Source organism: Propithecus coquereli, unplaced genomic scaffold (genome assembly GCF_000956105.1).
Source record: "Propithecus coquereli isolate 6110/MARCELLA unplaced genomic scaffold, Pcoq_1.0 Scaffold36, whole genome shotgun sequence".
In the NCBI taxonomy this organism is placed as follows: Eukaryota; Metazoa; Chordata; class Mammalia; order Primates; family Indriidae; genus Propithecus; species Propithecus coquereli.
The window spans coordinates 6,576,749-6,603,944 of NW_012149285.1; the positions used below are offsets into that span (position 1 = coordinate 6,576,749).

The window sequence follows — 27,196 nt, forward strand, 5'->3', positions numbered from 1 at the left end:
TGAGGAATGGGAGGAGACATAAGTTGGAATATCTCAAAGAACCAAATGCAAAAATTATTACACCACAAATAATGGAACCAGGACTTGGAAAAGAAGGAACTGAGGGATTTTCTTCCAGTTTTTGCTTCTTTCATTATGTAGCAGCTGCTGCTTGTCTCCTCCTCCTATTCGTTATGAAAAATATTACTTTCTAATTCTAACAACTCAAAAGAGATAATTAAAGATTTGGACCTAGTTCCAAAATGATACGAGACAGTCTAATTGACTCAGTGACTTGTAGTCTGATAAGCTAGTGTTGGCAGGGGTATGGGGTTCAGATTGGGCAGAAACCCTAAAAAAGAGTAGGTTCTCTAAGAATGTTTGGGAAGTAGCAAAACATAAGTAGCATTTTTAGGACAATAGACTATGAAATTGCATTGGTTCACATTTCCTCAGTGATGTGATTTTTCTCCAGCAATACACAGACATGCAAGTATGGACATATATTGATTTAGTTTTGGGGGTTTGTTGGATTGGTTTGGCAGAAGATTAGTATTGAAAGGAAATTAAGGGTACTGATTTGAAAGTTCAAATGGTCAACCACAGGGTCCGTACTGAATAGCAAAACAAAAAAAAGAAAAAAGACTAGAAGGAGAAAGGATAGGTACCCATAGGAATGAAGGGGCTAGGATGTCTGAATTTTGACTTCAGTTGTTACAGAATATAAACATTAGAGACCTGGGAGAATAGGAAGTTATATTCCGAAAACTTAACTTATGAGGCCACATAGTTCCAGGTGAAAAATCTGCAGTATTTGGGAGTAAGAGCAGTGCTTTACTAAGCTTAAGGAAGAAATGTTTTGCCATGCTAACAGCTCTAAAGTTTCTCTAGCCATAAATTAAATAAATAAACAATTAGAGTCGGATATTCCTTTCCAGGTTTTGGTTGGTTGCTTCCAAGAGACTGTAATTAGGATTGGACTTCATTGCTAAGCAGTGATTTCTTTCCATTCCTACTGATCACAAAGCTCCAGGCTTATCTTATTGCGGTAGTTTCTTTCCTAATATTCCCTCTAGATTACATCAAGATATTTTTCAATATGTACTCTCACTTTTGAAGCCAAACTTGATTTTCTTTTTAGTTTGGGTATCCTTGAGATAGAAGATCAGAAGAACCAGATTACGATGTCTTTCTTTAATCTTCTGGAGTCAGAGGGTGAGCCATATACTTGGCAAGCTGCTGGAAGCTGATTCCCAGGAGTTGTTGGAAGGGGACATGCACAGGAACAAGTATATAGATATAAATTAGTGGTGAGCGGGAGCCAATTGTGAAGTTTTGTAGCACAGTTGTTAAATATGGCCATTATTAAAAACTAAAGTATATAAATTTACAATTAAATGAACTGTATGAAAACAAAGGTAATAAGTAATCAAATTTTTAAAAATTATTTTACCACATTTTACTATTATTTATGTTTTTGAGATTCTATTTCATGTATCTGTATGATACAAATACTGCATAACAGAGCACTACTCTGCATCTCTTTTCAATTCTGTGTTTAGTTGTGTCAAGGTGGTAGCTTGAAACCAGCCATAGTGGGAATATTTATACCATGAATACTGGCCAACGGCAAATCAAGGCCTTTCCCCTTGGAGAGCTGGTTTTTAAACATTTACTGGCATACCATGAGCTATAATAGCATCTCTGAGTCCTTCTCACTTTTTCTCAAACACTTGAGGAAAACCACAGTAGAGAGCCTCTCCTTTTCTGTAAGCCCATTCCTAACCTACCTTAGCCTTATGTTGACATCATTCTCTTCCATCTTTTACCATATTTTTGTTACCTGCTTCTCTACCATCATGGGCCCTAGATGCTAATCTTTTCTCTTTCATCCTCTTCCTAGAATTGAATCTCATTTTGATTCCTGCCAATATACCCAATTCCCCTCCCCCTTTCCAGCCACATACATTAAAGTTTTAGAAATTGCCACTGCTGCAGAAAGAATGACATATGAAGCAGGACGACATAGTCAATAGATCGTATTGCCAGAGTTCTGGTCACTTTTACCATGTGACATTTTGAGTTTATCAGAACTGTTTATATTTGGTGAAATACTAGGTTATTTATCAGAAAGGTATAAATGTTCATTAACTGTATTTTGGGGGGTTAGTTATATTCTTATGTATAATGTTTTCAACAGAACACATTTTATGTTGGAAATTTTGTGATAAGAAAATAGAATCTGCATGTCACAGATTTATAGAACTGACTCTTTCCAATGAGACTCCTTGAATGTTAGGAATGCTTTTGACTTTAAGAAGCAGAAAAGTAAACAGAAAGGGTAGCTGATTGTTACTTTTGAGTCAGCAGCTTAATGATGGTAGGCAAAAGTTTCTTAGATCCTCTTGGCCTTTCATTTATGGTCAAATGATGACTACTACAGATCCCATCATGATACTTGTATTCACAGAAGAAAGGAGGATAGTAGCAGCAGCATTGTGTTTATGTGTACCTTGGCTTCGCCTGGATACAGACAGTTGGGAAACTGGATAGTTAAGCTAATGTTTAGTAATATTAGACTTTATGACTAAGTGCGACAAGAGGGCAGGGATTGGAGTTAAGCATTAGATGAGCCTGTCGTAGACCTCCATATAGCATACCATAGCATTTCCCCCATATACCTAAACCTAACATACTGTGACACATTTAAAAGATGAAGATGTAACTATTATACATACAGTTCCCTGAAGAAGTTCATTAAACTTTGTTCAATCTTTGTGAGGAAGTGATGGAAAACTGGTTTTTATGTGCTGAAAGATCCTCGAGTTTAGAAACTAAGTTAGGTACTTTCACATAAACTCTTGAGGTATAGGTAGTGTTATCCCTAATGTTACAAATTAGGAAACTAGGATAGATATTAAGTAATTTGTTCCAGATCGCAGAGCCTAGGAAATGAGTGAGCTAAGTTTACAGCCTGGTCTTTTCTCTTTGGCAAATTGCAGATGTTTATAAAGTGAAATGAAATGGAATTTTATGAAAGAATAATATTTGAGAGTGAGGAAACTTAAGCAGACACACGCAAAAGATGGTATTATGCGTCATATCCATTTGATGGAGGAGCTAGAGCCCTCTAGGTCTTCTGGTGGCCAACGTACTAGAATAATAACAGATAACATTTAACTGGGGCTTACTATATTCATCTTACTTACATTAATCCATTTAATTCTCATAACAACTCTTATGAGGTAGGTATTATTAGTATTGTGTTTAGATAAAGAAACTAAAACACAAACAAGCTAAGTTACACACTCAGTGTAGACCTAGGATGGAACTCAGGCATGCTTACTCTTGAGGCTACACTGTTAACCAATACCTCATATGCCCTTTCATGATAATTGACTTCTATAAGAGAAAATGAAGATTTTTCAAGTTGATTCTTACCTAGTTCTAACCAATCTTGGAAGAATTTCTACTCATTTAGTAAAATAGGAAGTTGAGTAGAATATGCTATGGAATTTCACTAATAAAACAAATACTTAACGCATCATTTTGGAAGGCAATGCATAGGGGCTTTAACAGTCCTAAATTCAAATCTTTTGAACAAAACTGATAATAATAATCCCTTTTCAGCTCATGATAACTAGTTACATCGTCATAATTTTAAGAATGGCCGTAGAATATTGATCTAGAAATTGAAATAAGAATGCAGCAAATAAGTATTTGAAAATAATCCCACACAGATGGAAATTGCACAGCTCAGAACTTCATGATGAATCATGCTCTTGGAAGACTATCCCACTTTTCCCCAGAGTCTGTCAACAGAGGGATATACAAAGTGATGTAGTTTTCGTGTTTTAGCTTTAACATCTGCTGCATGGCAGCCCATTTATATTCCTTTCTAAGGAAACATCTATAAATATTGGTAAAGATTTCCTTTTTACTTTTGTTTCCAGGCTGTTTATCTCTGTATTTATTCTCTTGGCTATACAGTGTCTCTGGATGATCTAGAACTCAGTATTTCCTAATACAACTTGTTAGGATTCTACCAAAAGCCATGTAAACAACTCTGCTACAAGGTCAATGTTGTGTGTTCTTCAAAGCCAGAGTCTGTTGCCATTGATGAGATTGGCTGGTTCTTCTCTTTTGCTTTCCCTCATATCCATATACTCTTAGCTTTTTAACAGCAGTGAATGCTAGGATTTTACATGAGCATTTGTTTCAAAAAGTTATGTGTCATATTATCTTTTCATGAAACCTGTGGAAGACTGAAGAGAAAATTCACAAAAAATTTGAATTGTGGTTTAGCGTTGATTTTAAAAAACCATAGAGAAGACAGTAAACATAAGTTGGCAACAGAGATGTTGACACAACTAGATTGAGATTTCAGCAGAGTGAATTATTAAGTGATAAAATTTTACCTTCTGCATGTATAGCTTATTGTCAGACTAAATTTTTTAATTGATGTAAAAAACAGTTTTGGAAATTAAAAACTAAAACTAAAAAAGCAGACTTAGATATTTGGACAAATAACATAACTCTGTATATTCATAGCAACCGATTGTTTTATTATTTGTTTGTGTAATTGGCATCATCTGTTATTGAGAGTCTTGGAATAACAGGACCATTTGGGAGGGACTGTGGAATTACTGGAACTGAATTGGCAGTGTTCTCTTACTAGTCTGGCTGCTGGTTTAGATCCTCTCTTCGTTGCTTTTCTTCAGGTGGGACTCTTCCCTGGACACTGTGTTGAGTTAATTAACCAAAAAGTTCCCCAGTCAGTGACCAATTCAGTGCCAAAACCAGGTAAGTACACTTTTTCATTAGTGTGGTTATTTTATCAGCAGCTCAGAGATACAGATTTTCTCTTCTAGCCAAGTACATAGATTGTTTTGCTATTCTTTGCATTTATTGATATTCTTAATTTTATATATTATTCATTTTAATGGTTTTGATTTTTACTGTGTTTTTATTTTTCTATTGATCATTTCACAAAGTTCTACATTTGTTTAAATTTTTAAACAACTTAAAAGAATTATGTGCTGTGTTAAGCTTTGTCATTATTTGCTTTTACAATTACATAGTAGGAGTATAGCTTATTAATGAATAAAATGATAAAAACAATAATAGATTTAAAAAACTAGCATGAAGATGGTATGATTAACTGGAAATTAATAGATTTATATTTGCATTATATATTATATTTATATTTTAACAGTGCCCATAAACAGCCAATCTATTATAAACAGCATTTCTTATTACTTATGTAGTATATTTGCAGTGCTACGTAAATATGTAGGATATTTTACAAATAAGTAAAGCAGTGTTACAGGGGATCACAATCAGGAAAATGGGAATTTTTGTGTTTATTGGGGTGATTCAATCTGGGCAAGATTCTACAGAATACCTAGTCTGGAACTTTTTGATCCGATATAAATTTTTTAACAGAAAATAAAAAGAAAGACTAAAAATTTTAGAGGAAAGAGGAAGTAATGAAATTTACCTTTTGTAATTATATTACATTTTTTTCTACCTTTTCTCTCCTCCCAATAAAAGGAGAAGAACATTTTCTGGGCCTGAGAATTTATTTGAACTGTTTTCCTTAAAATACTTTATGTCTTCAGGATCTGAATATAAGAATTAGGGAAAAAAAAGTTTATTCTTTCCTTATTTAGTATTTTTCTACTTCTGCTTCCAAAGCATGTATCAAACAATCTCTGCTTATAGTATTTATAGAGTGGTAACTCTTTTCAAAGCTCATCTCTTCATAGAAGGTTAGGGAGTCATCGTTTCCATTTTTCTCATAGGAATTTGTTTATTTTAGACAAACTTTATTGCTTGGCAAAGAAAATAGTTCAAAACAGTGTTCTTTGCAGTTTCACTTGAGCCAGGATTCTTAGCTCTTTTTAAGGCAATTTTATCCTTCTTTCAGTAAACTTATTAAAAAGACTTCCTCAACGGGTACTTGCCTGATAAATGTTCATTAGTATTAATAATTGTGATGACTGTAGATTTCTTTTTTTAAATATGGCATCAGTAACTTTAAAAAACACAGCTTTATTGAGATATAATTCACATGCCATACAATTTGCCTTTTAAAATTGTATAGTTCAGTGGTTTTTTAGTATATTCACAGAGTTATACAGCCACTACTACCTATAATTTTAGAACACCTCATCACAGCATAAAGAAATCTCTTATCCATTAGCAAACACTGCTCCCCTCCTCCCAGGCCCCCACCCCTAAGCAATCACTAATCTACTTCCTGTCTCTAGATTTCACTATTTTAGACGTTTTGTAAAAACGTAGAATGATAATATATGGTCTTTTGTGATGGGCTTCTTAGCATAATGTTTTCAAGGTTCATCCACGCTGTAGCATGTATCAGTATTTCATTCCTTTTTTTTTAAAAACTGGCTTAATATCCACAGTGCTAATTCCATTAAAAAAAAAAAGAAAATGGCTGAATAATATTTCATGGTATGTATATACCACATTTTATTTGTTTATTCATTTGGGGTTGTTTCCATTTTTGGAAACAAGTTTTTCTGTGGATGTATGTTTTCATCCCTCTTGGGTATATGTCTAGGAGTGCAATTGCTGAGTCACGTGGTAACTCAATCTTTGGAGGAACTGCCAGCTGTACTACTGGCGCAACTGCACCATTTTATGATTCTACCAGCAGCGTATCAGAGTTTCAGTTGCTCCATATCCTTGACAACACTTATTTGGATTTTTTTGATTATTGTCATCTTAGGTATAAAGTGATATCCCATTGTGGTTTAGATTTGCATTTCCCTGATGGCCAATAATGTTGAGTGTCTTTATATGTGCTTATTGACCATTTGTTTATCTTCTTTGGAGGAATGTCTATTCATATCCTTTGCCTATTTTTTAATTATGCTATTTGTCTTTTTATTATTGAGTTGTAAGTGTTCCATCTATTGTAGAGATGAGTCCTTTATCAGATAATGATTTACAAATATTTTTGACCCATTTTGTGGGTTGTCTTTCATTTTCTTGATGTTATCCATTGAAGCATAAAAGTTTTTTAATTTTGACAAAGTCTCATTTATTTTTTTCTTTTGTTTCTTATGCATTTGGTGCCTTATTTAAGAAGACCTTGACTAATCCAAAGTCATGAAGATTTACTCCTCTATTTTCTTCTGAGAGGTTTATAGTTTTAGATCTTACATGTTGGTCTGTGATCCATTTTTTAAGTTAATTTTTGTGTGTTGTGTGAGGCAGAGGTTTGATTTCATGTGGTTATTCAATTGTTGCAGTACTTTCTGTTGAAAAGATTATTCCTTCCCTATTGACTTGTTTTGACATCCCTGTAGAAAATTAATTGACCTTAGACACATGGGTTTATTTCTGGACTTTCAATTGTATTTCTTGGATCTATATGTCTTTTCTTATGCTAGTACCACCTTCTCTTGATTACTGTTACTTCATAGTAAGTTTTGCAATGGGGAAGTATATGTCCTATTTTATTCTTCTTTTTAAGGGTTCATTTGGCTTTCATGGGTCACTTGCAATTCCATGTGAATTTTAAAAATCAGCTTGTCAGTTTCCACAGTGTCAGCTGGAATTCTGATAAGGGATTGTACTGAATCTGGAGATCAGTTTGGGAAGTATTACCATCTTAACAATAGTAAGTCTTCTAATCCCTGAATATGGTTGTTTTTCTGTTTATTTAGATATTCTTTAATTTCTTTCAGTGTTTTATAGTTTTCAGAATGTAAGTTTTGTATATCTTTTGTTGCATTTATTTTTAACTATTCGACTCTTTTTGATGCTGTTGTAAATGGAATTTTCTTAATTTCATTTTCTTATTGTTCATTCCAAGTGCTTAGAAATATAATTTTTGTATATTAATCTTATATCTTGAAACCTTGCTGAACTTCATTAGTTCTAATAATTTTTTAGTGAATACTTTGGGATTTTCTATATATAAGATCATGTCATCTGTGAATAGAGATTTTTTTTATTTCTTCCTTTCCAATCAATTTATTATTTTTTTCTTGCCCAGTTGCCCTGGTGAAAAGCTCTAATACAGTGTTGAGTAGAAGACTCAAGTGCAAGCATCCATGTCTTATTCCTGATCTTAGGGGAAAGCACCCAATCTTTCACCATTGACTGAGATGTTAGCTGTGGAGGTTTCATAGATGCCTGTTATCAGATGGAGAACGTTCCCTCCCTTCTATTTCCAGTTTGTTGAGTGTTGTAATGAAAAAGGTGTTGGATTTTTTTTCACAGGCTTTTTATTCATCTATTGAGATGATGATCATGGGTTTTTATGGTCATTATTTTGAAGTTCCTAAAATTGAACACCAAAAATTTACTGTGCTTTCTTATACATTATTTTTACCCATTCTTCTGTGGAGTAAGCTTAACTTTATTAGTTACTAAATCACCTCTTTGGTAATTTTGACCCAGAGATGTACTATAAACTGGATTTTGAAAACTAAGCTTAATATTGACCTTAAAATAAACTGTTGAAATACTTTCTCATATTTTGAATGAAGAAGTGACACTTTTAACAGTGATAAGCTCCAGAAACATTTAGTGCTGGGAAATTAATCAGTTATTGATAGTTTTGGAAAATAGGTTTATATTCTTAGACCTGCATGGCATTATTAATTCTAAATTAGTAATGACATATAAAAAACAAGCACACCTTCAAAAGCTAATATTGTATCTTTCGTAAGCAGCATTGCAGAGTTTGCATAGGGAAATGTGCATTCTTAATACATTTTGAAAAGGATGATGTGAATTCTTTCTGCCTTGGGCTGGTTTCACACTTTAGAACTGTCTTTGCCTACAGTATAAACAACTTGAATGTTCTATTTATTTTTAACATTGCCATCTGTCACTGTTAGATGCCAAATCTGAAAGATGCAGCTATAGTTTGAGACTAAAAATTTAAAGCTCCCTATACTATTACGCAACAAGGGTAATGGAAAATTTCTTCTTTTGAAGCTGTTCTTAATGTTCTTAATATGTTCAATTACTTGTGGATACAGATATAAAATTAATGAGTCACCGTGTCCTGACCAAGATAGCAAGTATCCATGGTACCCTAAGAAAAAGAACTTAAGAGTTCGAGAGAGAAAGAAAGAAAGAAAAAAAAGAGGAAGAAAGGCGGGAACTTATCCATAAGAAATTCGCATTTTGTTCACTCACCATAGGGCATGGTTTTATGGAAGAACATGAGGTCGAGGTGGGCGAAAATGGAAGGGAAAGCACATGTTTTTCTTTGTGTTTATCTTGGAGTTCACTGAGGATCTATTTATTGATATCTTTCTTAAAGTTTTTGATGTTTTTGGCTATTTTCTCTTCAGATATTTCTTTTTGTCTGATTCTCTCTCTCTTCTCCTTTACACATCAGTTACATTCTTTGATATCGTCTAGCAGATCTTGAACTCCGTTCTGTTTTTTCATTATGTTCTCTCTCTCTCTCTCTCTCTCTCTTTCTCTCTCCCCTCCCCCCACTTTGAGTTTGGATACTTTCCATTGACCTGTCTTCAAGTTCAGTGATTCTTCCCTGTTACGTATAGTCTTCTCTCAATCACACTTAATAAATTCTTTAATTCTCATGTTTTTCATTTCCAGGATCAACATTTGGTCTTTTTTGTAATGTCCATGCTGGAATTCCCCATTATTCACTTTTTCCACCAGAAGGAAAGAAAAAGGGGAGTGGATGATGGGGGAATAGAAGAGAGGGAGAAAAGAGAAAAAGGAGGAGTGGGAGAAAGGGAGAAAAGAGAAGAAAAGCAAAGCCTGCTTTTGAGGCATGAACTTCTGGAAATGAAAGACTAGGGATTTAGACAGACCTTCCCCTGAGAACAGTTAAAAAAATGGACAGAAATATAAAAATATCTCTTTGAATCACTGGAGGGTTAATAAACAGTAAGCAATACTGAGCTAAGCTGAAGCAGAAGAAAGAAGTCCAGAGGGTGACCCCAGCACATGGGGAAATTGTTTTCCTAGGGTATCTGCTGATGGAGTATCAGAAGTCACAGTGCTGGGATAACCAAAATTGGAAGTCAGAGCCCAATGGGGCAGAGCTGCTGATAATTCCCCAAACCTTGAGTTGGGATTGTTGTGGAAATTGATGACTGATTATAAAATGTATGTGGAAATGCAGAGCCAGGAATACTCAAGACAATTTTGAAGAACAAAAAAGTAGGAAGCTTCCTGTAATAGATATCAAGATTTATTGTAAGAACTTCATTAATTAAGTCACTGGTATAGAAGGAAGGAAAGAAAAATAGATTGATAGAACAGAATGGAGTCCAGAAACAAACCTGTATATATATAAATACTTGATTTATGGCAGAGATAGAATTGCAGGATGGTATCAAAGGGCAATCATTTCAGTAACGGATGCTGGGACAACTGGACATCTAAATATAAAAAAAAGGAGAAACCTGACCCTTATTTAACCCCATACAAATGGCGTTGTAATTCTGGGAGAATTACAGATCTGTATGTGAAGAGTGAAACAAAACTTGTAGAAGATAATGCAGTAGAATATCTTCATCACCTTGGGTTGTACACAAAGTGTTAATCATAACTGAAAAGCTTAATGATTAAACTTAATTAAAATTTGGACTTCATCATAATATACTATTAAGGTAATGAAAAGGCAGCTCACAAGGTAAGAAAGATGTTTGCAGAACACGTATCTGACAAAGGTCTCAGATGTAACTAGAGTATGTAAAGAATCAGTATGAAAAGGACAGGTAAACTGATTTTTTTTAAATCATCGAAAATTGAGATACTTCACAACAAATATCCAACATGTTCAATAAACATATGAGAAGATGTTCAACATCATTAGTCTTAAGGGAAATGCAAATTAAAGCCTTATTGGTTCCCCAGTGTGTACCCACTAAAATGGTTAAAATTTAAGAATAACAGTATTACAAGTTGACAAGGATGTAGATCAATGGAAATTCTTATACACTGCTGGTGACAGTATAATTTGGGACAATCATTGTCTGGCATTATCTACTAATGTTGACATGCATACCCTATAACCCAGTAGTTCCAGTCTTAGATATATATAGAAATTCGTGTTCATGGACCAGGAGTCATATACAGTCATGTTCATAGCAGCTTTATTTCTATTTGTCAAAAACTGGAAAAACTCAAGGGTATATGCATGGTGGAATGAATAAATGAAGTCATATACATTCAAGAGATTCTGCTGCAGCAACAAAAACGAATGAGTTACAGCTACATGTAATGACAGGGATGAATCTCACAAAAATAAATGTTGAGGGAAAAAGCCTGATACACATACTGTATAATTTAATACATACGTATACAGAGTTCAAAATCCCAAGAGTCCAAGACTGTTCTGTGCTGCTAGAGGTTAGTACAGCAGTTGCCTTTGGCAAGGAGAGAGGAGCTGATAAGTGGGAGAGGCAGGAGGAGGGTTCTGGGGTACTGGTAATGATATGTTGATCCAGGTAGCGGTTATACAGAAACGTAATGATGTTGAGCATTTCATGTGTTTATTGCCTATTTGTGTATTTCCTTTGGAGAAATGTCTATTTAAGTCCTTTGCCATTTTTGAATTGGTCATTTTGCATTTTTTTATGTTCTTCCCATCCAGATGAATATTGTTTGCAGCACTAATTTAATACTCAAATGTTGGAAATCATATTTTGAAAATACTTTTGGTACTTCTATACCATAAAATACTTTGCAACAAAAAGAAAATAGAGGTCTATGTACAACTAACCTGGGGAGTTTTTTCTCTGATGTATTGTTAAATGAAAAAGCAAGTCATAGAACAGTATAATCTCATTATAAATTTATAGAAGAGGATCTAGAAGGATACATACCTAACCCAAAAGGATAATGGGATTTTGGAGATAGTAAGAGACATTTTATTTTTTTCTCTATTTGTTTCTGTATTTTAATCCTTACAATGAATATGTATTACTTTGTAAATTTTGAAAAAATAAATTAAAATCTCCCCTTAACACCACCCTATCCAAGTAGGTAATTTCCAGGGGTCCTTTTTAATGCATTTACCCCATAAAATAGGCACTTTTGTGACAGTAGATTTTAATGTAGGTATTTGATTTATGTATGCAGCACAGTCGAAGGGACCAAAGCTCGGACAACCTTGGGTTTTAATCCTTATGCCACTTTTTTCTGTCTAGGTGGACCTGATTTGGCTTCTCTGATTTTCAATTTCCTTATCTAAAAAGTAAGGCAAGATTTCTTTTGAAGATTGAGGATAAGGCATTTAAGATCCCTGGGCACTTAGTAAATGTCAACTGTTATTATTTATTGATTTATGCTTATCTACTGTGTTATTTAAATTCATGAGTGTCAGAAACTAGATCTGTTTAGTTTATATAGATAAGCTGCTATTTATTGATATAAATCTGTGTGCCAACATATCATGGTATACCACTGAAACAAATTAATTACAGTAGTTTTCATGGGACCGTGTGGGAGGGAGGGAGCCTCTTTGGATGGTCGCTTAAATAGAGTTTGCGTCGTAAATTTTTGTCATCTTTTTTGATGATAATGATATTTTGGTTTTTTTGGTTAGCCACATACATAGAAATAGCTGAGGCTTTCATTTGGGGGGAAGGCTTGGAAATTAGATATAACTCTGATGAAATCCTTTTATTTATGTAAGAAGTGATGTATAAGGTAACAAGTCAATTTGAATTTGTAGCATAATTTTGAAATAAAAAAATTCTTGTAGTGTTCTTTTAGGAAACTGGTCCTCTAGTATCTGCTTTTTTTTTAAAATTTTACTTATGATTTTACGTAATCAGTTTTTTAAAAAATTTTCATTTGCTTTCTCCTGATTATTTCTATTTTCTCTTTTTTTGAGTTTCTAGCAGTTTTTGCTCCTTCATAGTCGTGTTTCTTTACATGTCACTTTAATATAAAAGGACCACACATTTATATATCAAGTAAGAGAGGTCTAGGTTTGTACTTATCCTGTTTAGAGTATTGCATTGAATAATATTCCCAGTAAACATGCTTACATGTGTTCTGGAGGTAATAGTTTAAGAATCAGATATTAAAGTCAGTACCCTAAGAGGCATTGATGTGAGAGGCAAAGAAGTCCTGAAGTACTCAAATGCCTTGGGAAGCTTTCCCCCGAATACATCATAAAGGATAGATCAAGGTAATACTTTCTCACGCTGCATCAGGGAAAAACAGTTAGAAACTGTATAATACCATATATTTGTAAAATGCTTTACAGTTTATGAATACTTATATTTCCATTGTTTAAGTTGGGTTTGAATCTTGATATAACCTTTATGAGGTCGGTAGGAATAGAAAATGTATTTCTATCCCATTTTTTAACAAATGGAGCAACTGAGACTCAGAAAGCTTAAGACACTTGCCTGAGGCTTCACAACTAGGACTTATTCAAATCTTCTGACACCTGCTAGTAATTGTAGCTAACATTTACGTAGTCCTTACTGAGTGCCGGGCACTGCACCAAGTGCTTGACATGGATTAACTCATGTGTGATTAATTAACTTAAAACCCAAAATTCTGCCCACTATAGAACACTGAATAGAGATTATTGTTCTCTCTCAAAACAAAACTTTAATTCCTTTTGCTTTTATTACAATAGAAGTAAATGAAAATGAATTTGAATTTCCATAGGGCCTATATGAATAGAACAGAAATTAGGGTAAAAGATGGATTAAATTGAGAATAAAGAGAATTGGTTATAAAAACCTACTTAATTTGTAGATTTTGTTTTCAGCCATCATCTTTTCTAATGCTTCTTTAATTAAGAAAATGTCTTTCAGTTGTTCCCCCTATTTATAAAACATAACTCCAAACCCTGTTTTATTGTGGTATTTCCGACCTTCCTTCCTTTCCATTCTCCTGTTGTAGTCCCTGTGTACGCAGCGGGAATCTACTTCTGTGTGGTCTGAACACAGCACCTTTGCTCCTGCTGTTCCTACAGCCTGAAATGCCTTTTCCCCGTTTTGTCGAGTTGAAATCCTCCTGTATTTCAGGACTAAGGCCAGAACCCGCTACTTCCATGAACGTTTCCCTGACCCATCTCTCCCTCACTGCATCTCTCCTACCCCCTGGTCAAATAAATCTCTTGGCAGTTATTTCGCTTGTTCACTAAATTGTACTCCCTCACACATGGCAAATATGTCTCATTCATCTTCATCTCTCCCACAGGATGAATATTCAATGGATATGTGATTAATGCCTGCTGAATTACTCCATCCTGATACTTACTACTAAGTTAAATTTTTAGAATACAATTTTTATCGTGTAATACTTACCATCAGGAAACTTAAGTAATTTCCCTCTGTGCCAGAATTACATGCAAACTCTTTAGTCTAGAATTTAAGATGATCCACAAATACTGAAACCAACGTATCTTTGTGGCCTATTTTTTCCCCATTTCTTACCCATATGTAGCTTTAATAACACGTTTCCTTACTCTCCTCTCAAAATATCTTGGGCTTTGCCTTTCCCTTGCTTGTGATCTTTCTGCTGCCTGAAATGATTTACCAGGTGTTTTGTGAAGCTTCCCTAGGCTATTACTTTGCAAACATGAGTGTGCATTCAATTGACCTGAGAGATTTTTTAAACTGTAGATCATGATTCAGTAGATCTAGGCTGAGGCCTGAAGTTCTACATGTCTAAGTCTCCCAGGTGGTGTTGGTGATACTGACCCTAGCCGCATTTCAGCTACAGTAGCTATTGTTTGTAGCACTCACTTGGAAATAGGGGATGGCAATGATTTCTCTCATTTAGAATTTCATCATTCACTGCCCCACCTACATGGTTTTGCTTGTGGGCACATATTCTATTTTAATATTTTATACAATTTGCATCCTTTATACATGATTGATGCTCCAAAACAGTTCTTCATTGATAATCGTAATCATGAACAATTTCCATTAAAGTTGTCAAAAATATTTCTTAAACCCCCATGTGCCCTTAAGCCAGTGCTAGGAGTAGGCCGCTAATCTCTCTTCTCCTTGCCCTAAGTAAAGAGACTTCCATTTTTTGGCATTTTCAGTATTCATTGATTGGTCAAGAATTTATTGAGTGCATACTAAGTGTCATGGCTAAAACAGTGAATACAACAGACAGATTCTGCCATTGTGGTGTTTATATTCATATGCAATAAGAGGGAGAGAGGTAAGCCAACAAATAAAATATATGTTAGTATGATAGATCAATGCTATGGAGAAAAATAAAGCTGAGAAAGCGGCACAGACCAGGAAGTGCTGGGATGTGGTTCCTGTAGGGTTATAATTTCAAAGCAGGGTAGGGTAGTCAGGGAAGGGCTCATTCGAAGGTTACTTTTGAGCAAAGACCTGAAGGAGATGAGGAGTGGAGATTTGCACATTTGGGGGAAGAGCTTTCCAAGGAGGGAACAGCGAATGTAACGATACCAAGCTGGGTGTAGGTATGGCCTGTTAAAGGGTCAGCAGGAAGGCCAGGTTGGCTAGAGCAAAGTGAGTAAAGAGATAAGGTCAAGAGGGGAGAGGGATCATATCTTCTCTGAGGCCTGGTGCTACTGTAGGGGTTTTGGCTTTTATTGGGAATTTGCTGGGAAGGCAGTAGAAGGTTTTGAGCAGAGCCGTTGTTCGCTCTGATTGACCTTGTTAAAAGGATCACTTTGGTTGCTGTGTTACGAATAGGAGAGGAGGACATGGGTGGAAGAAGGGAGGCTTGCAGTGGCTATCAGAGTGAGCCAGGCGAGAGACAGTGGTGACTTGGACATGGTGACTGCAAAAGTGGTGAGAAGTGAGCTAATTTTGGCTCATGTTGGTTATATACAAGCAATATATATATTGGTTTATATATATGTAGCGTATTTGGTTATATACTATAGTGTATCTGCAAATCATACAGGTAAGTTTTATAACAGAATGATTGGAATGTAGCCATTGCCTTTCCAGTGCATTCTCTTGTTGCCTCTCCCACCCACACAGAGATGCATCCTGGTTCTTCACAGGGGGATGGCCTCCAAACTTTTTGTTAAATATGAGAGAAAAATGACAAATGGCTTCTATGCCATACTCAGTCACTAGATGATACAGCATAATGCTTTTCAGTCAGCCATACATTTTAAACTTTTTATTTTGAAATAATTAGTCTCAGAAGAAGTTGCAAAAATGTTAATAGTACAGAGAAGCCCCTGTACTTGTCATCACTCAGCTTCTCCCGGTTGTAACATCTTACGTAACCATGTAGTACATTATCAAAACCAGGAAATCGACACTATCACAATACGATTAACGAGAGTACAAACCTTACTCCAGGTTCACCAGTTTTTGCATGCACTCATTATCTTACCATGTATTTTTATGTGACATAGAGCAGTGATCCCCAACCTCCAGTTTCACGGGGAAAACAATTTTTCCACGCCAGGGCTGGGGGGGTGGTGTTGGGGGAGCACGGGATGGCGGGGGTGGAGGGGGGTGAGGAGCGGCTGTAAAAACAGATGAAGCTTCTCTAGCTCACCCACCCACGCCCCCAGCTGCTCATCTCCCCACTGGCTGGTACTGGTCCGAGGCCCCTGGGGTTGGGGACCACAAACAGAGAGCGCACCTTTTTGGGTTTCAGGTGAAAGTTATTGTCATTAATTCTGGAATTCCCCCACACTGAGGCAAACTACTGTAGAATTTAGTTATTCCTATCTGTGCTTTTATGTTAGGTAATATGAGGGGCTGTGGATTATTGAAGCATTCCAAAAGTGGCTTTTCTGTAATGCAGTGTGTGCTTTCTTCTCATTCCCCACCTCTTCTCCTTTTTCTCTTTTCTTCCTCTCTGTCTTGCCCTCCCTTTCTGTCCCTAGTACTAACTAAGGAAAGGGTTGGGAGGGAAGGGTGTTTTCCGTTGAAAATTAAAGAAGAGAAGAGTGGCTTTGCCTCCTCCAATATGAATAAATTTTAAGAGCCTCATTTCCTTTTCAACAAAATCCATAAATCCACAGCTGTTCTGTTTTGGTAAAAATTAGCATGTTTTCTTCCTGTCACATATTGGAATTCTCTGTGGTCTTTCTTATAAAATCACATTAATTCATTGTTTCTCTTATTGTGGCCTACCATTTATCAACAATTCTGTATTCAGAGATGTGTTCAAAGAGGAAGGGAACAATAAGTGGATTTCGTCAGGGTCCCTGACGAATACTCCCCGAGTATCTCCTCCTTTGCCAGTCACTACTCGTGTGACCTCGGCAAATTGCTAATCTCTCTGCCTTGGTTTCCTCATCTATAAAATGGGATAACGATGGAATCAACTTCCTAGGATTAGGATGAAGAATATTTTTAAGTACTTTGAATTGTGTCTGGCACATAGTGCTATAACATTATTTTGTAAATCATATCTGAAGGTAGAATTTATGTTGGTATTAGATAAAAGTCATTTGAAACAGAAAATACGTCAATCTTTTCCACCTCATTTATTTCATCAAGTAATTCTAATTGGATTTGCAAAGCTCAGGACTGTTATTTAGTATAAGTATTGAATCTCTTCAGTATATTTCATTTATGCAAATAAATAATAATGCTTTAAAAAGTCACAAATTGAGATCGAGTGCTAGTTTGAGAATGGTTGCCACAGATTTTCACTTTTGCTGATGAATGTTCCAGTAGAAGAAAAGAAGTGCCTTGGGACTTCTTGGGACAGGTGAAGGAGAGTTACACAGTTAACACCTGGACAGTGTGTGGAGGAGGACCTCATACTCAGGAAAATTTGTTGAATCATGGTTTTTCAATTCTGAAGAGACCTTTTTAATTTTTTTTTCCTAGTTGCATAAGAGATTTTTCTCAGAATTTTTCACACACAGACTGTGTAAATCGATACTTAAAAAAAAATGTGTTAGTGGAATAACAATTACAGCTCAGCATCAGCAAAGATTAAAAGCTTTATTTTCTTAGCATGTTGCTGTCAGTTTAATGATTCAGCCTTTTACTGGCAAGACTTCCTATTTGATCAGTTACTTTTCTTGTTTAATTGGGGCCCAAAGTGCCATCGTTTTAACTGAATACACAGTCTCCCACCTACTTAGCAAATATAAGCAACTGAATAGCAGGTAACTTTTTAAAAGATGAAAGATAACTATCTTTCATAAATATCTTTTAAAAGCTGCTCCAGTCTCAATTTCATATGCGTGTTTTCTGAGCAGGAAATGCTCACCTGTGTGGGGTTGATGGGTGGGGCTATGCTGGTAAAGCCTGTTCTGCAAGTGTGAGTTGAGGCTGGGCATTTCTGTGGAGTTGCAAAGCAGTACGTGCTGAGAGAGGATTAAGCTCCCGAAGGCAGAGCTCTCCCACACGCCAGCAGGCTTGCTCGGCTCCACCACAGACCTGACTGGAGCCCAAGAAAAGTGCTGCTGAGAGCGGGCTCTGAAAAAACAAGAGCTAGGACCTAAAAGTGCTGTGAAGACCTGGCTTGAAGTTAGCCTGTGGTGGACGAGGTCTGAGCCATTGTGATTGTGAATCATTTGCTACATGTTCGCATGGAATGCAGAGCTATTGTATCCTGATGAGTCTACTGCTAAATACAGTCATTTGGAATAATTTTAAGTATTGCTCCTAAAACTTGTACCACAGCAAGAGGTAAGGAGATCTCATTCAGTTATTCAAATATTTAACTAACGGCATTTAGAATATGTCACTGAAACTATTTTTAGATTCTATTTAGGCACATGTTACCTTAGTTGCTCTTAGGTGAATGGTTGATTTTTTAATTATCTAGAAATTGAATAATTGAGCATTAATATTTTTCATGTTTATAGAGGTTGAAGTAGGATTGTGTTGATTGTACCACATAGGTATTATTTTCTGAGGCGGTTTCAGGAAATACCTGTTTTTCTCCTATTTCCAATCAGCTTATTCCTTAATGTTTTCTAGACTTGAGGTTAATATAACAAAAGTTTTCATGGTTAAAAGAATATACATTTATTTCTTAAGCAACCAGTGTCTATCATATTTTAAAAATTTTTTCCTGGTGGGTTAATAATATTGCAATTACTGATTAATGGAAATAGGCTGATTAACGTAGAAGGAATTTGGTGGCTGTATAAAGAGGCTGCTTAAATTAGCATAAGGAAGTGACCCTTTCACCCTTTTCCTTTCAAATGTGGTGCTTTCCCCACCTCCACTGTAAGGATCTTAGTAAAGATGACCATGTCCATCCATAACAAATTTTGTGTTAACTCTCAGAGATTTTACCACTATGGTAATATTCCATATTTATATCGTGCTTCTTTAGACCTTGGGGGTAAATGCTTTTCATTAAAATAACAGGGAGATAAGAATTTTCTGAACCACAAATCAGCCCTGTTAAGAAGTTGAACATTTTTCTTTTCAGGATTGTTGCATTATTGCTTAAATGATATCAATATTTTAATTTTCCAAAGCCATAAATGGGGGAATTTCAGAATTTATAGCTCTTTATCATAGGCAACCTTTTTAAAGCATCTATTGCTCATATGATAATGATTTGAAACCATAACTTAAAAAAAAAATGTATAGTACTCTCTGGTATTCAGTAGAAGAGAGCAGAAACCTAAAATTTCTTAGGTTGAGTTTACATTTAAGAAAATTATAGGAGGAAGGACCAGAAAGTGACACCATGTTTGTATGTACCCTTCCTTACTGACCTCACTCCTGAATTTAGGGTGGTTAGCCGTGTTAGGTTAAACTTTGTCTAGAAAGCTGAGTCAGGTTTCTGGTTAGCTGTATATCAAAGGGGATTCTTAACGTTTTCAGACTAAAAGTAATGAGAAATTGTATTAATAGTAGTAAAAATAGCTCCTATTTATTAACACAGAGTAAATGCTTGGCATATATCATTTCATGTAAGCATCATAGTAACCTGAGCAATAGCTCATTTCCATTGTATAGTGAAGGAATTGAGACTTAAATAGGTAATTTGCTCAAGATCTTGCAATTGGGGAGTGATTATGGACTGGATTAGAACCCCTGGCTCTATCTGATTCCAAAGCCTGTGCTCTTATTAACCGTGCTATAAAGGTCAGATCTTTGGTAGGGTGGGCTTCCAAGACTTTGCCTTTAATGAGACCTCGTTATCGGTTCCAAACGCTCCAAATGCACAACCTTTCCTCTCTACCTCCTGCAAGAAAACCCCCAAAACTCCCCCAAACAAACAAAAGCTACCTATGATCATATCAGTGGCCCACATTAAACTTCATAACTTAATCAAGTGTAAAGAGCTGTGCTTCCAGAGCGAATGATTACATTTTAATCTAATCAAAAAGAAAAATAATCTCAAAAGACAATTTTTGCACTATTAAGAATAAGGCTCCAAATTTTCAGATTTATAGAACTTCATGTAGTATTTTGGTAGTCCTGTTAACTTTGATGTACCTGAATTCCTAAGAATATGTGATTGTTAAACTATAATTTTTATAAGAGACAATATGCAAACAAATATCCTCCTGGACGAGTATTAGTTTTTAAGCTTCTTATCAAATAGTGCTAGTTGACCCTGCAGAAATTAAGAGCCCAGACAATTTAAAAACTCTTAGCAGATTTTAAAATCTGTAACCTGCATATTATGTCCCATTCTAGTGTTAAAACACTTTTAGTGTCAGGAATTTACATCTACCTCATGTTTCCTCCTACTCGCATCTGGTAAAATGCAAATCTTCCTTTTGTTCTGTTTTTAGAAATGAAATTAGTCATAGTCTTTTATGTAATAACTGAGGTGGTAAAGTCACTAAGTTTAAAAAAAATTCCTTCTTTGTTGTACAGAATTGAGAAACAAAACCAATCACATTCATTGTTTTAAATTTGTAATGAAAATTTTAAAATGAGTATCAGTGAGTACCACTTTTAGCAGGAAAAAGAGCTTATTTTTAACAATCTAAAATCACATAATCTAAATTCAAGCCTTTGATGTTTATAACAGAAATCTGTAGCTTCTGGAAAAGTAAATATATAATGTGGATAATAATACAGTCTTATCTTAACCTTACGACCATTTTCCCAAGGTAACTGTGATTTTTATAGCTGTAACATACCGTGCCGGTTCTGAGTCCTGTTTGTGTACTGCTCTAGGAAGGACACCAGCAGGATGTTGCTTTGGTTTCATTCTTAACCCTGAAGAAGAGACACAGGTTTATTCAAATATCCAAATATTTTAGTTACCCACTGGCATGCCATTCAACATAAGAGTTGTGCTGGATATTCTGAAAAAGCAATTTGTTGCGTGTTTTTTGCTTCTCTTTTTCCAAGTAAATTGTTCTGTTCTTATCCCTTCTTCTGTGTCTGAAAGGTTCTTTTCAAAATCTACAGATTTATTTTCTAGATCTCTTAATGTCATTCATTGGCATTTCCGTCAGTAATACCTTTTGAAATGGCTCTTTCTCTCTCTCAGAAGTAAATGGAAGCCTATTTGACTTAGTAAATGTTAGTAGCTTTCCCGTATTTCAGTCAAGACCGTTACTGTCAGTGCTGTTTTAAATTTAGCCTTGAGTATACATGCCATTTCTCGGATACCTGGTTTGTCCCTTGGAGGCTGGAATGTCAGATACCAGACTGTTGTAGTTGTACACATTCTGGAACCTCATTCCTGGGCTGGTCCCAGATATTTTCTCTGTGACAGCCCCTTGCAGCTGTCAGATGCATCAGAGAACTGTGTTTTTTCTCCTATTTCAAAAATTGTTTATGTTTTTCAAAAGCAATACTGTACTTTCTTGTTCCACAATAGCTACAACAGTATATTAAAATTTAAGACTCAAGTTATCTAAAGGATATTTGGACATGTACTTGGGGAGGAAATGAAGTCCAAGACTGAACAACTATTGTATTCCTGATTTAAAAATTGAAAGCTAAACTCAGTGATTCCTAGAGAGACAATGAGGATTTTGCTTTTTGAGCCTCAACCTGGTAGAATATAAATAAGTTTTCAGAAGTTCAGAACCTACAGATAATATTTACCTTGTGTTTCCTTTACTACAGTGAATTCTTAACACCTAGGTCTAAAATTAATCTTCATAGAGTATATGGCATTTTCTAATAAAAAGAATGTTATAAATGACCATTGTACTATTGACCAAGGACTTGTAAACAAGCAAATCAAAGAAATAACAGGGTATCATGTGGTATGATCAGCAACTATGAATGTCTTTAACAGTTAAAGAGTACAATCATGCATCTAGTCTTGGAAATAGTTATAAACATGTTATATAAGTTAGTTATATAAGGACTCCTTATTAGTATTCTAAACATTCATGGAGCAAAATAAATGAAAATTAATTTTAAAAGTGTTAAACCTAATAAACTATACACAAAACAGTAATTTAACAGTGATCTTTTTTATCTTAAATTTTTATACCAGCCTTTCCCAAGATGATTTAGAAAGCCTAATTTTTTTGTGACAAAGCTCTCCAGTGATTTTTTTAAACGATGTCCCATTTTTCTTCCTGATAAATTTTCCTAGATTTTTTTAAAGCAAGGATACCTTCCAGAGACTTCCTATCCTATTTGAACTTCATACTTTCTCAGAGTACTTCATGATTTCTCAGGTATTTACAGTGAAATCTACAATGGAATCTAGAATCATACTGACTGTTTAAACTTATCATTGTTCATATTATTAAACTGAGGTCTAAACTGGTTAATTTCCTTGTTTAAAATCCTATAGTGAGTGATTGGTATTATAGAATCAGGACTAAAATTATATTTGATCTTGACTAAAATTCTTGATCTGGTACTTTTCCACTGGCACATCCTTGTCAATAATGGGCATGATTAGATGGCTGACCTTCATCACGCTCTCTGTCTTATTGTTGGAAAGCTGTAAAAGCTTTCAATTACTAGGTCATTGGCTCAAGTATGTATTTTTAAATCTTCAAATAGAATTGCTAACATTTTATGCTTACTCTATATTTTTCCACATACAAGCTATATATTTAGATATTATAGGATAGTACCAAATAAGCTAAGGAAAAGATTATCTTGACAATTAGAGATGGATACATAGAAGGGAAGAAGGATGTAAAGTGTCATTATTCTGATAACCCTTACTACATTTAAGTCATTACATTGAATGTAATGGGAGATAATTAGATTTTATTTAATATGCCTATTCTTCTGACATAAACTTTTAAGAAGATAATTCTTGTGATTAGAGACTTGTTTATGTTTTTGAATTTAATGATTTAGAGTGTGATGGCAACACAACAAACTAAGATTAAATTAGTTAATACATGTAAAGCACTGGCGCACTCGATAAACGTTATTTATACTATAATTGTTGTTATGATATTACTGTAGTTTTTAGATTTTCCTTCAATTTTTGTTGGATATCTATCTGGTTTAGCATTAATTATCTTTTTCTTCATATTGCCTTTGTAGAACTGAGAACAGGCCAGTGGGTGGAGCCAGAGAGAGGGCGTATCTTTCACAAAGTAGAGCAGATGATTTACAGAGATACAAGAATGAGTCAGTGACAGAATTCCTTCAGCACGTCCTTATTTCATCAAATAAAAACTTGCTCTGGGTTTGGTTTGATTTACTCTGATTTGCGGAGTTTTTTTTTATAAACTTTTTTGAAAAAACACATTGTCAGAATTATTCGTGTATATTTTCAGTCATTAGCTGAAAGAACTTCTTTTACATCATCATTCACCCTAGACACTTTATTTATAGTAAAGCCTTTTCATATTATAACAACAGAGAAGTTAGAAGAGGTCCTGTGTTTCAGTTACTGAAAAAAGTGTCTTTTAGAAATATTTGAATCACATTTTGGAATCTTGCTCAACTATCTAGAAATTTTCCTTTAAAAAGATTTGTAGGGTTGTTACTCTGGTGAACCACAGCTTACTTTAGGAGTCCATTTATTTGCAAATAAAAGCTTCGTTGGTTAAATTTAAACTGATTTAATTGATATATTCAAGGCTATAGACTAAATAAGAATTATGTCACATTTTTACTGCATGAGTACTGACTAAACTTGTTCAAAAGGTTTATTTTTCAGTTGCCTAAAGATCCTTTCAGATCATATGACAATGCATGCTAAAGATAAATTACTTTTTGCTTCCCCTACCAATATCTCTTTTAATAAATTTGGAAGTACAAATTTGAAGTAACACAGTTCACTTCAGCTATACATTTAAGACTGTAAATGTAAATCTGTGTCATTTCTCTCTATTTAAGGTATTTGCTGATGCCCATTATAGTTTTTCCATTTTTCAGAATTCTTTGTCTGCACTTGTAACCTATAGATTTCATCTATATTTGTCTTTCTTTACTAGAAGTTCACCTCGAATATGCTTATAGTATTCTTACATTATTACAATTTCTAAGAGGGAACTTTGCTATAGCTTAAGGCTTTTCTTTAAATTGCCACTTGCCTTCTCAAGTCTCTTGCACTTTTTGTACATCACTGCAAAGGGTATATAAGGGAAGTAGAAGTATAAAAATATGCAAAAGTAAAACATAAAATCAAGACTTTTGAAAGTGAGTATAAATTTAACTTACCACATTCAAAAAAACTTAAACAAGGCAAACTAAAAGATCAGCTTAATAGATGGAGAGAAATCGTTTGATAAAAGTCAACACTGATTCATTTTATATATCTTAGCAATCAGGAATAGATAATTTCTGTATAGTTACCCAAAAACCACAAGCAAATTTTATTTTTTCTTAATTTCAAAGTATTAGGGAGGGGAGATACAAATGTTTTTGTTACATAGATACCTTTTATAATGTTTAAGTTGGGGCTTTTAGTGTGCCTGCCACCTGAATAGTGTTCATCGTACCTGATAGGTAAGTTTTTACCCCTTCCCCAGTCCCTTCTTGATTTCCAGTGATCTTTACATCTCTTTGTGCCCATGTGTGCCCATGTATTAGCTCCCAATTATTAGAGAGTACATGTAGTGTTTGCTTTTCCATTCCTGAGATACTTCACTTAGGATAACGGTCTCCAGTTCCATCCAAGTTGCTGCAAAAGACATTATTTCATTCCTTTTTATGACTGAATAGTACTCTCCATGGTGGGTGTGTGTGTATGTATACCTGTATATACACACACACCACATTTTCTTAATTCCTATGCACTTAGGTTGACTCCACATCTTTGCAATTGTGAATTGTGCTGTGGTAAAGATTTGAGTGCAGGTGTCTTTTTGACAAAATGGCTTCTTTTTCTTTGGGTAGATACCCAGGAGTGGGATTGCTGGCTAGAATGGTACGTCTACATTTATTTCTTTGAGGAATCTCTATGCTGTTTTCCATAGAGGTTATACTAATTTGCAGTCCCACCAACAATGTATAAACATTTCTTTCTATCCACATCCACACCATGTGTGTTGTTTTTTGACTTTTTAATAATGGCCATTCTGATAGGGGTAAAGTGGTATCTCACCTTACCCCTAGTTTAATTTGCATTTCCCTGATGATTAGTGATGTTAAGCATTTTTTCATGTTTGTTGGCCGTTTGTCTATTTTCTTTTGAAAAACTTCGGTTCGTGTGTTTTGTCTACCTTTTAATGTTTTTTGTTTGTTTTTGTTTTTTGCTGATTTGTTTGAATTCTTTACAGATTCTGGATATTAGCCCTTTATTGGATGTATAGTTTGTGAATATTATCTCCCATTCTTCAGGTTGTCGATTTATTGCTTATTTCCTTCACTGTGCAGAAGCCTTTTAATTTAATTAAGTCCCATTTATTTATTTTTGTTGCTGTATTTGTCTTTTGGGGTTTTAGTTATAATTTCTTTGCGTAGCCTGACGTCTAGAAGAGTTTTTCCTACATTTTCTTTTAGAATTTTTATGGTTTCATGCTTTATATTTAAATCTTTTGTGCATCTTGAATTAATTTTTGTATATGGCAAGAGATAGGGTCCTGTTTTATTTTTCTGCATGTGGCTATCCAGTTTAACCAGCATGATTTATTGAATAGGGCTTCCTTTCCCCAGTGTATATTGTTGTCTGCTTTGTCAAAGATCAGTTGGTTGTAGGTGGATGGTTTGATTTCTGGATTCTCTATTCTGTTCCTTTGTTCTTTGTCTCTACTTTTATACCAGTACCATGCTGTTTGGCTGCTGTAGCCTTATAGTGTAATTTGAAGTCCGATAACATGATACCTCCAGATTTGTTCTTTTTGTTTGAGATCACTTTGGCTATTCAGGTTCCTTTTTGGTTCCAAATGAAGCACAGAATTATGTTTTCTAGATCTGTGAAATATGATGTTGGTATTTTGATGTGGATTGTGTTGAATCTGTAAATCACTTTAGGCAGTATGGACATTTTAACAATGTTGATTCTAGCAATCCATGAGCAAGAGATGCTTTTCCATTTGTTTGTGTCATCTGCGATTTCTTTCCTCAGTGTTTCCTAGTTCTCTTTGTAGAGATCTTTCACCTCCTTTGGTTAAGTATATTCCTAAGTATTTTATTTCTTTTGTGGCTATTGTGAATGGTATTGAGTCTTTTATTTGACTCTTCAGCTTGACTGTTATTAGTATATAGAGATGCTGCTGATTTGTGTACATTGATTTTGTAACCTGAGACTTTGCTGAATTTATTTATCAATGCTAGAAGGCTTTTGATGGAGTCGTTAGGATTTTCTAGATACAAGATTATATCATCAGCAAAAAGGGATAGATTGACTTCCACTTTCCTGATTAGGATACCCTTTTTTTCTTTCTCTTGCCTCATTGCTCTGGCTATGACTTCTAGTGCTATATTGTATAGAAGTGGGGACAGTGGGCACCCTTGTCTTGTTTCAATTCTTATTGGAAATGCTTTCAACTTTCTCCATTCAGTATGATGTTGACTGTGTGTTTGTCATTTATGGCTTTTATAATTCTGAGGTATGTTCCTTCTATGCCTAGTTTATTAAGAGTTTTTATCATGAAAGGGTGCTAGATTTTATCAAATGCCTTTTCTGCATCTATCATGATCATAGTCTTTGTATTTGCTTCTCTTTATGTGGTGAATCATATTTGTTGATTTGCATATGTTGAACCATCACTGCATCCCTGGGATTAAACTCCCTTCATCATGGAGTTCTGTGCTGTTGAATTTGGTTTGCTAGTATTTTGTTGAGGATTTTTGCATCTGTGTTCATAAGGTATATTGGTTTGTAGTTTTCTTTTTTGTATCGTTTCCTGGCTTTGGTATCAAGGTGATACTGACTTCATAGAATGAGTTAGGGAGGATTCACTCCTTCTCAATGTTATGAAATAATTTCTGTAGGATAG

General features: G+C 34.9%; 1 protein-coding gene across 1 annotated transcript in view; it reads left to right on the forward strand.

The window, feature by feature from the left end:
• Positions 1 to 27,196, forward strand: part of ARHGAP32 (Rho GTPase activating protein 32) — a 297,626-nt gene that overhangs the window by 195,809 nt on the left and 74,621 nt on the right. The window contains exon 9 of the mRNA XM_012651646.1: positions 4,701 to 4,782. Coding sequence (XP_012507100.1) covers positions 4,701 to 4,782 — 82 coding nt within the window. The remainder of the gene's footprint in view (positions 1 to 4,700; positions 4,783 to 27,196) is intronic.